Source organism: Phragmites australis, chromosome 10, assembly GCF_958298935.1.
Source record: "Phragmites australis chromosome 10, lpPhrAust1.1, whole genome shotgun sequence".
In the NCBI taxonomy this organism is placed as follows: Eukaryota; Viridiplantae; Streptophyta; class Magnoliopsida; order Poales; family Poaceae; genus Phragmites; species Phragmites australis.
In genome coordinates, this window is record NC_084930.1 from 11,602,008 (window position 1) to 11,614,051 (window position 12,044).

General features: G+C 42.2%; 1 protein-coding gene across 5 annotated transcripts; it reads right to left on the reverse strand.

Annotated features, from left to right (window-relative positions):
• Window positions 1-2,948: 2,948 nt before the first annotated feature.
• Window positions 2,949-9,806, reverse strand: LOC133883587 (nuclear poly(A) polymerase 4-like). 5 transcript variants are annotated; one of them, XM_062322950.1, is made up of 12 exons: window positions 9,094-9,806; window positions 8,886-8,963; window positions 8,557-8,664; window positions 6,750-6,812; window positions 6,491-6,652; window positions 5,978-6,091; window positions 5,813-5,875; window positions 5,406-5,735; window positions 5,158-5,322; window positions 3,681-4,604; window positions 3,520-3,596; window positions 2,949-3,297 (listed from the first exon to the last, which is right to left on the reverse strand). In XM_062322950.1, the coding sequence occupies exons 1-11, from the start codon at window positions 9,193-9,195 to the stop codon at window positions 3,567-3,569; spliced, it is 2,139 nt and encodes a 712-aa protein (XP_062178934.1). In that variant the 5' UTR covers window positions 9,196-9,806; the 3' UTR covers window positions 2,949-3,297; window positions 3,520-3,566. The 5 variants fall into 5 exon arrangements, with proteins under 5 accessions (XP_062178934.1, XP_062178933.1, XP_062178936.1 ...); XM_062322949.1 differs by having other exon boundaries at window positions 2,949-3,422; XM_062322952.1 differs by having other exon boundaries at window positions 3,520-3,556; window positions 9,094-9,804.
• Window positions 9,807-12,044: the final 2,238 nt, after the last annotated feature.

Genomic DNA, 12,044 nt, shown 5'->3' on the forward strand with positions numbered 1-12,044 from the left:
CCAAACCACATACGATAAAGTATGTAATCATCTTATGACGGAATTTGAGATGAACAATTTTGGTTAAAAACCAAATTTCGCTTTAGTCTACAACTTGAACATATTCCTTCAGGAATATTTATCCATCAGTTCACCAATATTCAAATAATATTAGACAATCGTATCTATCAAAATACTTATGGTCATTCAATCTCTAAATATGAATCAAGATCCATTCATACATTGGATTGATAATGAAAAGATATTGAACCTAAAGTTCTATATCTTAGTGCCATCAAAGCGCTCATGTATCTTGCAAATCGCAATAGGCCTAATATTGCATTTGCAGATAACTTGCTAGTTTAAATAGCGCAGCTCTAACAACGTCATTAGCCGGGAGTCAAAGAAGATATCAATATATATCTTTATGGCATCAAAGATCTAAGTTTTTCTATCAGAAAATCAAGTTATAACCATAGTAGGATATTCTAACATTGGCTATATAATTGATCCCCATAACGCCAGATCACAGACTGATATCATGGTGATATAGCCATTTCACAGGAGTCATCAAACATATTCCAATGGCTACTTTCACTATCATTCTGAAACATCACATACATATATATGTCTTCGCAAAATGATCAACCACATAAAAAGTCATATGGTATTAGTTCCATTGAATCAGCAACCATTATTTATGAAGATAATGTTGCATGTATTTCTCAAATACAAATAGGTTATATAAAGAGCAATATAACCAAACATATTGCTCCTAAATTTTTCTATCCTCATAATGGGGAGATAGAAATCTTGCAAACTAAATCATGTGATAATCTCGCTGATTTATTCACTAAGTCCTTATTAACTTACACATTCTAAAATGTATTTATGGAATTGGTATGCGGCGACTCCGAGATTTGCAAGGTTTAGGGGAGTTTATCCCTAAATAATAACATGTTCATAATTATATTGTACTCTTTTACTTTATGAGTTTTTCCTATACGGTTCCTCATATAAGTTTTTTAATGAGGCAATATCTACACAAGATCATATGTCATATATCTTATTTTCCTTTCAAGGTTTTTAAAGGAGATATCAAAGACATAACTATTGTTCTCTAAACTTACTTATGGGTTTTTTCTTTTAAAGGTTTTCTCATATGAGTTTACGAAGGGACAATAATTAATATATGTTGTATTATTTTCTCCTTATTTTTTCACTGGGTTTTTAAAGGAGTTTTAACAGCATATCACTAGTATTTATCTTATTTTTTTAATAGGTTTACGGAGGTTTTAATATAATCCATAGATCATAATTATTGTTCTCTAAGCTCACCAAAATAAATTTTTCCTATCTAGGTTTCTCATATGAGCTTACAATAAGGCAATAACCAATATGTGCCATATCATTTTCTCCTTACTTTTTTCCATTAAATTTTGAAGGAGTTTTAATAGCAAATCAACATATATTTTCTACTTATATTTTTCCCATAAGATTTTAAAGAGTTCTAACAAAAAGTTTATATTACAGATAATTGATCAGGGAGTGTTAGAATTAGATTACAGTTAGTGTGATCAATTAGCAAAGGGATATGACCCTTTCATTATATCTATTGGAGAGAGAGATATCTCTCCAATGACAATCATTCATCATGTGTATATATATATATATATCATTGGATCAATATAAAAGTTTCATTTGCTATATTGTCTCTAGAGTCCCGTTTACTCTAAACACTCTGATGTTGCTGCGCCAGAAGGAGACTGAGGCTCATTCAGTCGTAGCCTGGCCGATTTGGCGGGTCTGAGCACTTGAATTGGCCGCCGCGTGTGCAGGTGGAAAGGCCACGCCGCTGCCTCGCCTCTGGTTCCGGGCTCGTAGCCATCACCAGCGCTAGCTACTCTAAGCCGCCGCAGCTTTAGCATGCGTCCATGCATAGGGTGCCGTCCAGCTGGCACGTTGGGCTCTGCAAGGCTCGCGGCGCCTAGTGTGACGTTCCCAGCTGAGGTGGCCATCCTAGCGACGGAAACAAGGGGAGCCTCGGATGAGGTGGCCTGCTAGCAACGGAAAGAAAGGACCCATGGCAACTTGCCAGTGGTCACTCAGTACCTGTTCGGGTTTCCCGATGATGAGGGAAAAATGTTAGGCCTGGTGAATCATCGTGCCCATGCATCATCGCTACTTGATCCTGCTGCCGCTTTTGTTTGTTGCAACTGGAATATGGATAGTAGTAGCAGCATCCGTGTAGTGTAGGGGAGTGAGGCGGTAGCCAGTAGGAAAACGAGTCAATATGCCACCAAGAGACCGATAGAGCCCCGCCACCATAGTAGCGGTACGAGTTCGCAGCCGTGTACTGAGATTTGCAGCTGACAAGGGCGCACAACAGTCGAAGGGTATCTATCCTATTACGTGGAGCCTCCATAGTTCATCTTCTTACTGAAATTCATCATGAAATCGCCACATTGGTTTCTTGTGAGACAGACACATCACATCTTTACAGTAAAAACTCAAACAAACTACCAAAACATCGTGACACCGGATGTTTTTGTAGCTGTGACCTCGTGGACCGTGCGAAGATCAACGGTTCAGAGAGCAAATTTGACGGGAACAAATTTGGTACAGCAGAACAGAAGCTCACCCAAGAGAGAAATAGCAAATCCAAAATCCGCCTGTAACTGTGTTTCAACGACAGGGATTGCTTTGGAAGCTTAAAGAAAGGCCAGATCTTCACCGTCCAATGTTCAAACAGACCCTAAGACTCGGTACATCACAGCAAGCAGGATCCGACGGCCTCTTTTACCGCGAGCTGCAGAATGAGAAGTAAGAAACATGAAAAACCTTACAAACGGATACTTCATACAGGTCACTAAGTCACAACAATGCATCATACGCAGAGCAACACAAGAACATGTCATACATAGCCAATCAGAATCATCCAAAAAGGATGTCACCAGCAGCACAAAACAGTCATGAACATCTTATATTACACGGGGAGGAAGGGTGTACAAAGGGGCCTTGAGGAACACAGTATCTCATCTAGTTCTAATCTAGACCTACATCAGGGCAAGTCATCTCCAAGAATTAAGCAAGTAGACCAATGGATGACAGCTACAGTTCATTTTATACACTAGAGCCAGCTGCTCCACAAGTAAAAACGAAAACTGAAGTTCCATGTAGATATAGAGTTCCGGCAATCATCTTACGCCCTTCGCCGGAAGAGATTTTTCTTCTTTTTTGGTTATTTTTTGCCATATCGTTGCATTACATGACTTAACCACCGCCATCTCCCCACAAGAAACCTTCATGCTTGCAGATCTGTGTACAAAAGGGAACTTTGTGAGTTGAGCAACTTACCAAGTTACCATTCCCTCCACCAGGAGCAGAACTTGTTCCTTTCTACATCATTTTTCCAATCTCATGCAGATGATGTCAGATCAACCCTGCCATAGAGTAACAAACAAATACCAAACAGCCGAGTATAAAGAAAACAGAGCAATGTAGATACTGAATGCACAAGGGTTGAGTTCAAGAGCATGCCTCAATGACGGCTTCCAGGGCACATCCGAGTTCATACCTGCATGAGCTTAAGAAACCACTTCAATCCCATGGTTTGGCTTTATAGATCAAACAAAGTAAACAAGGTCAGATCGTATCTAGACCTAAAAACGAAAAACAAGAGGGTGCACCAGAAGCATCACCTCTAACTCTTCAGGAAGGCCACCTTGCGTGACACCGTTCCCACCAAAATGCACATTTTCAACAAGGACATCCTTCTCCATACTCTCCAGTAACTCAGCACTGTTGCTGCTTCCCAACCTTTCACTTCCGACTAGCTCTGACACAACTTTCTCAGCTACACGCTTTAAAGTTGTGCATACTGCTACAGTTGGAGTGGTGCAGTTCTCAGCAAGAGGAATACCATGCTTACTAGTTGCATCGCCAGAACAACCTGCTTCCCTTGTCGCACACCTGGGGCCTGATGCAACAGTACCTGAGCTCCTCTCAGATGCCTGTGGCGAGTTTGAGCAATTAGCTCCTTCTAGGTTGCCACTGCAATGTGAGGCCTGACTCCCACCACTCGCATCGCTAGAAGCCCTTTTCATTTGGTTGTTATTACTTGTAGTCTCATCACCGACATTCCCAGATTGAGGCGATGAAGTTTTTGGATGAACTGGGCTGATCGATGCCCTCTTGACAGACCTGCAAGGTTCAGAATCATCAGTCCCAGCAAGATCATGCTTCCTCTTGAGCTGACTGTCTGGCGATCCGGTCATAGTGCCATCTTCAGTGTCATTTTTATCAGACTGCTGCTGATGGTTCACATGTCTCGAAGGGCGAGGTCTCCTATAACCCTCTGGAAACACATAAGCTGGGATCTGCTTCCTCCGAACATGAGAAACAGCTAACTCCATCCCAGGCTTCCAGAACATATACAAGTTGATTTCATGCCTAAACTCATCTACAGTTCCCCGAATATCGAACTGTTGACCTTCCTGTATTTTTACACCTTCTTTCCTTGATAAGCCCATGAAGAAAGCACAGTGGGCACACTGTCTAGAAGGATCTGCATACTCATGTGGGTAAGGATGACACTGCAGCATTCCATATGTATCACGTTCAATCTGTCCACAACCAAAGACAAATGAAACGTAGTTCAGTACATGGCACATTAACAGCAACAACACCCATGTTAGACATCAAATCTTTAAGAGGCTATCTCATAGCAAGATAGGCATGAAACCTGCACCCCCAAGTTACCAAGACAATCTTCAACACCCACTCCACCAATAACCCCAAGGAATTAAAATATGCAAATTAGTGGCAATGGCATTTCCCCCAAGCCAACAATTTCCCTGCCGTGCACCATTCCTGCAAAATCCAAATGGCCCAAAAGCTAGCAACTTGATTTAAGTTGCTACTCCCTCCGTTTCACAATTTTTAAGTCATGTTACTCGAGAGTTGCCATTTCAAAATATAAGTCCATTGAGGAAAAAGAGTGTAGTTCTTATTACATTTCCACCCAACATACCTACTTTAATGGTGTCAAATAGGTGTAGTTGGAGCATACTATTAAATAAGGGCATGTGTGCCTCCTTGGTTTGTGTGCATGGCAGTTGTGGGCTTTGTGAAACGGAATGAGTATCAAACAACAGATAAACTAAATGAACATGTTACCTTCAAAGTCAGTTGCCTCAATCGAGATTCAACCCATCCCTTCCAGAGTCTAAGGTCTTCATCATCCTCGGCGATGATGTCAACCTGTAGATAATTCTTATATGCTTCAAAAAATTGAAAAGGCTCAAAAAGAGCAGTCCAACTAGCCTTATTCATCTCAATTTCCTGCATCGAAGAGCATACAAAACATTGTCAGGATAGTAAGTATTTATGAAGGCAATAACTTCAATGGTGACGAAGAAGAATACCTGGCAAATTTTATTACCAAACTGAAATTGCTCTATCATAACCCTCAGCGTGCTTGTTGAAACATTATAGCTGGAGTTCATACATGGGTATGCAGGGGTTATAATGGGCATATGATGAGATCTATCTCGAGGATTTTTGCGTGGATCCCATACGGGGAAACCAACTTCATCCTCCTCTATAGAGCAAAGCATAACCGGATTTGGCCACTGCCACTGGGTAAAAACTCTAAAGAATCTCAAGACCAGCATACTTGGCACAGCATTAGGATAGAGCTGGCAGACACGTGCAACCAGCAAAGCCCAATTGACACCACCAAGAAAACCAGTAACCTGGCAAAACAGAGGATTAAATATCATCACAAGTCGAAGGGAGGTTACCCACAAAGTTTGTACGATGAAAGACTTACATTAGAGTAAACACCTCTTCTTTTTGCCCAGTATTTCAAACACCTTAATGCCGTACGGAAGTTCTGCAAGAATATACATATCGTTAGATTGTTGTTTTATATCCTAGAAGAAACAAAGAAACGGTGAAGAAGACAAAAGGAGACTAGATAACTTCTCGAGTCAACCTCAATATTCGGAACAAGTCTAAGAATTTGGTCTGCTACTCTGCACCCGTTAAGACTACGAACAGTAGCTTCATCGACATCATAAAGCACTGATCCTTGAGAGATATCCAAGTCCTGCAGCAGAATGTTAACCACAGAGATGTATCTCTTGAATAAAATGGCGTAAATTGGGGCAAGAGACAGGAAGAGGACTCCCAAGTAGATTTTCTTTCACATTTTAAGAAAGGACACGAGATCAAAAGAAATTAGAGAGTCCGCAAAATCAGCAGCAGAGGAAGTGTTGCACATACTCAAAACGTTGGCATGTTAAGTTGAAAGCAGCGTATTCTGTTGTTAACATACAATAACTGCAATAAAATATCTTAACGGTACAAATTCAAATACCTCATAGTAAGATATATGTAAATGAAACCTTTACAAGAAAATATTTGAAAAGAAAAGGAACTGAATAAACTGGTCAAATTATAACACACACACACATACACACACACACACACATATGAAGAAACTTACAGGTGGTACAACTAGCAGAGAGACGCTGGCATAAAGAAGGTCTATCGATATTCCATGGAACTTAAACTTCATAACAGGGACATGCGCATCAGGTACAGGCTGCAGCTCAGTCACATCCTCCGTTTGTGCCAATATATCATGAAGTACAATAAAGAAATCTTCCTGCAGGCAGAATCCTATGTTAGACAACACTAAGACTATGTTCCTGTGTCTAAAACATAAACCATATGAACAACGTGCAAAAGAAAGAAAACATCACCTCGCGATTCACATATGAAGGTCCAACACAAAGAGTGTCAATATCTGCCCCAGGTCCATGAACCTACCAAAGGAGAAATATCAAAATATGCAGAAACGAATTGCTACACGAAAAATTAGAGTAATGAAGTTTATGAAATTTGCATAAAGAAAAACAACAGAAGAAGTTCTATGGAAAACTATTTTCCACACACAACATAGGCAGCACTTGTTATCAGATGCATCATGAAATTCAAATGTCAAAGATGCTGCTCCAGGAGTATATATTCATAAATATGTATACAGATACTGTATACCTGCTGTCGCTGGGTTTGGAAATGAGTTGATCTAACACGAGCTAGGAACGGATTTGTCCATCTTTACTGCACCGGTCAGTCGAGGTAGGTTGGGTTTTGTTTCTATATAAACACATTTTAATGGCCCAAGGTGGAGATTTTATATTCATTAAAAAATTGGATATTTCTGTAAATAAAACTCGGACAAGAGCATCACAATAACTTTGGAGCAAGACATGCATTAAGCTCAAATGTTCCGCCATTACAGTTCTTTGGTTATTTTCAAGCAGCATTTAAGAAATGCTCCAGGTTTTAACCTGCTGAAATACAAATAAAACAGCAACCAAAAGACGCATGCAGTTCCAAAAACATCATTGATGAGCAGCCATGGATATGTGGTGCCGTGCAAGGATAAAAAAGACTGGATTGTTAAAATTTACCGGCAGTATTTATCCAGCTTATTGCAGTTAGCAATTTATTTTGCTTTTTACAAATTCTCTTCAAAAATTGTGTTTTTGTTTAAATCATTATCATCAAGGTTGCATCAAAACCTAGTATAAAATCCTCTTACCAGCCGGTATGGTTACTAGACGGCAGTACTGGTTACTGGTGGTAACCAGCCAGTTACTATCAGTTCTTTTTTAATCCCTGGCTGTGTGCATGACTATCTCCAAAAGATTTACCTTTGATTCAGAAGCCAACTGACAGCAACATTGTACGATAACATAATGGCATCTGCATCTGAAAGCTGGCAAAAGCCAGCCTAGTGGAAACCAGGGGTGAGCGTGGCCATTAACCTCAAACTATGGTCAGGATGAACTTTATGTTGGCTTAACACAAGGACGAAGTAAGGGCCTTTAAAGCTTAATATTGCTATCAGCCAGTAACATATGCTTCATATGACATGGTAGCAACTGAGATTTCTCGACCCATGACAACTGGATACAGGTAGTGAGGTCATGCTATTTGACAAAATGACAAGGAGTTTGGAGACGCTTATCTGTGTGACTCCATGGTAAAGTTGTGTGATTGGCAAATTTACTTCAGAAAAAGGCAAACCATGATTTTAAACTGTTAAACTCCATTGTAATAGTCGAGTGTGTTCTCAAAATCTGTTTTGATACCTCCACTAATTACTTTGGGGATAAACATCCTTCTGCTAGCTCTACATACAAGAAAAGCAAGGAGTGCATCTATTAATATTTCTAGCCTATAGTGCCTGAATCTACATTTTCCTTTGTTTAGACTGTTCCTATATCGTTGTGACTAGTCTTCGAGCGCAAAAACATTTCATTGCTCTCTGATCCAATGAGACGTACAACAGAGTACAAAGAGCATCTAAAACATAGCTACCAAGATTCAACTATTGAATTAAAAGATGGGAGACAGCAATAACTTATCTACATCTAGCACATTATGATACAAATAGAAAAATAGAAGTGTATTAACGAAATATCCAACAAAACTGCGCTATGTCAATGGCATGATGGGCAAAAAGGGAAACCCCAATACAGAAGAAGTGATAAAAATTACCCCTAGACGGTATGAGCCAAAGGTGAAAAGTACAGCATTCGCTTCTTCAACCATTTGATCCGTATATCCTCTCTGACTAGTTAACTGCTTAACCCAGTCTTTCACAATCTGCACATTCCAAAACGGGTGGTGCTTAGGAAATAACAATCTATCAAGGATAATGCTCAATAAAAGCAAATGTGTAGAAACCAAGGTTTCATTTCAAAGTCTGCATTTACAACACAAGCATTGATGAATTGATATCAAAATTAAGTTACAACACAAGCATTGATGAATTGATATCAAAATTAAGCTTTTTTCTCCTGTAAGTGTGGCACCGAAGTAGGTACCTTGTCGAGCTCCCCCAGTACCTCCTCCCTCTTAGCAGACTCCTCTTGACTCTCATATAAACCAGCCTCAACCAAAAACTGCAATTAAAATTGACAACAGAAATAACATATTTAGATACATAATTTCAATCTGAAACTACAATGTGAACAATAGGGTAACAGAGCAGACAAGCGGGCTTCTTCAGGTGAAAACGAAACAATTACGAACCTTCTCTAACTCCGCCGTCCTATGGAGATCAGCCTCCGCCGGCCCAAGCAACGAAATTGGCTTGGTTATTCCGTACTGCTTCGGGGGATTAGAGCCCGCCATGGAACCGCACGAGAACGCAAAACCCTAGGGAGATGCGCGACCAATCAATCCCCCCGCCTCCACACCAGAAAAATTAACTAGCACCGATCGGCCGCCGGGGAACCCGAAAAATCTCTCCAAACTAACGGCCGCGCCACCGCAAAATCGCAGCTTTCCGCGGAATCGACCACGGCACGATCTCTCTCGCGCTCAACCTGCAGCCCCCGACCGCCAATAACGGATCAACAGGAGCACGACGACTCCGAGTAGGATTACGCCAAGGTAACCGCCTGTCGCACGGATCCAGACACGCCGCGGGCCGGAGACCCCTCACCGCCTGAAGCCTCCACCGCCCGAATCCGAAATCCCCCCCAGGAAACCTCCCCGGTCGCGCCGCCCGGATCAGATTGGACCAGCGTGTCGACCGCGGCCGAGAAGGACCATCCAATCCAGATCGGGCCCGGCGCCGGGCGGATCCGGCAATCCGAGGCCTGCGGCGGTCGGGGAGGGAGGAGGCGCAGCGGAGCGGGCCGCCGGGGCGGGACCCTACCTGGACGCGGGGGGGGGGGGGGAGGGGAGAGGGGTGGAACGGTATGGATTTTGCGGGGCTGGGATGGATTTGGTGGCGGCCAGATTTTTTTCCGGAGGGGTTTAGACGGATATTTGCGGGGTTAGCGGGGGCGGTTGCGGAGAAGATTTGATTAAGGAAAACTAATCGCTTTGGTTTAACAGGGAGGGAGGGAGGGAGTAGTCGTATCGTATCTGTTGGCGCCGCGGTGGACCAAGAAAGCGGTGTGGCCGGCGGTTCTGGAAACCTAGGGAGTCACGCAGCGCTGAAGCCGATACATGTCAGATATGGGTTGGGTTGCAAATAAATGTAAGATTATCTCCGATAGATACTTAAAAATTTATTTTTAAAATATTATTATAGTATTATTAATATTATTACAGTATTCTCTATTTTTTTATCTCCAGCAGCTACCTATTTCTTATCTTTCATTATTCTCCTCTCCTCTTCGGACCCACATGTCGTGCTCTGTGAACAGTGATAGGGTAGGAGAGAGAGTCCCTCAAATTTGGGATATATCCTGCCCTCCCGTATCACTGTAGCACCAGATAGAAGAGCTACTTGAGTGCTCCTCTATTCGACGGGATCAGTAAATCGTTGGCACAGTAGCCAGCAACAGTGAAGCGGATGGTTTTGCCGATCCTGCTGGAGAAGGCCTAAGTCTCACCCGCTTCTGTTCGGAGGCCTAACAGTTAAACCTGAGTTATCTTTCTAGTTTGGTGTCAAAAACGAGTTGAGCTCGAGCTGGTTTGTTGGCTCGTTTGCTGGTCTAACCCATTGAAGCCCTACCGCTCTAGCCCTAGAGCCCCTGTGATCAGCACTATTTACCTTTTAGGTTTGGGGTTCTACATTCCCATATACTCGAGTCCCAAATCTTCACAGACTTTAGCCATCAGAGACGCGTCGTTGTCCTCCTCGTAGACTCCAGTTGTGATTGTGGCACCGTTGACGAGCTACTAGCCCACCGTCGCCTGCCTGCCCTCATCTCGTACTCCTATCGTGCTGCCAGCGCCACCTCTCCGCTACTCTGCCCACGGCCCACCACTGCCACCCTCTTGTCGCCTCTATGACTGCACCACCGCAGTCCATTGAACTGAAGCTAATACCAAGCATCGTCTCCCGTGTCGTCACCGCTGCACATGGAGGGAAGGGGTGCACTTCCACCGCCAGGGCCAAGTTTGTCATGAGCGTGAAGGCCATTGCATCCCGATCTGCCGCCATGATAGACTCTTTACCACAGTCGGTACAAATTAGGTACTCCACTCTATTTTAGTTGATGGGGTTCCTAGTTTAGAACATGCGGGCACAAGTGATTCAATTTAATTGATGGGTTCCTAGTTTTAGAAGTTAGAGCAAGCTACCTGTCAGCCTGTATTTTGTTGGAAATTTTCATGAAGGATTATATATGCCAATATGAAAAGATATGAAAACTTAATTACCTCTGTGTAAATTCACTTGCATGTTTTCTGATGATGGTTCTTTGTTAGATTCTTTACTTCACTCTAGTTGTTAATTACCAATGTATTGAAGTTTAATTTGGTTGTGTGTGCAAGTACTAAGGGAAGAGTAATTTGGGACACATGTATTGAACTGATGAACTCCATGAACTTTCTGCTTCCATTTCTGCATGTTACATGTCTAGCAGTGTAGCAAACAGTGTCAGGCAAACTTGTTAACACTGCTGCATGACATGAGTTCTACGATGAGAGATGGTAGTCTGTATATGGCCTCCAGGCTCTAGCAAACTTGGCTCGCGAGAAGTCCGTTTTCTAGCTCGGTCAAGTAGCCGAGCTGAGCCTCGGCTCGCCAACAAGAGAGCTCGTTCGATCCGAGCTGAGCATGACTCGGCTCGGCTCGTTTCCAACCTTAGATATGAGCTCACGGTATTTGGAGAGCCATACGAATGCCCCACATGTTATTGAATATACAGATTGGATTAAAAATGGTCACCGATAGATCAACAGACATTGTACACACAACAACGAGATATAACTTTGTTAAGGGCTCATTTGGTTGGCGTCTGACTTTGTCGTCACTAAACTTAGGTAAAGCATGATTGACATAAAGTGTCATGATAAGTGTTTGGCAAAAAAAAGTTTATGACATGTGGGATAAGGGGTAAGAAAGTTTACTTAAGAAATTGTGGCACAACTAAGACTATTCTGAGTGGTAGTACTGTATATATTAAATAGGTTGTCATGTAAGATGTTTTGCTTATGTGGCAAAGAATTAAAGAAGAGATATGAGAAAGCAGTATCTTGTGGAAGACATCGCTTGAGCACGATATCTAGCCGTTGGAGAC

What these genes read in the sequence shown, in the direction of transcription:
- LOC133883587 (XM_062322950.1), bottom strand. Translation starts at nt 9,195, where the DNA reads ATGGCGGGCTCTAATCCCCCGAAGCAGTACGGAATAACCAAGCCAATT. An exon ending in CTCTGCTAGTTGTACCACCT is followed by an intron (nt 6,092 to 6,490) that starts GTAAGTTTCTTC and finishes ATTCTGCTGCAG; the next exon opens with GACTTGGATATCTCTCAAGG. An exon ending in TGAGGCAACTGACTTTGAAG is followed by an intron (nt 4,605 to 5,157) that starts GTAACATGTTCA and finishes GGTTGTGGACAG; the next exon opens with ATTGAACGTGATACATATGG.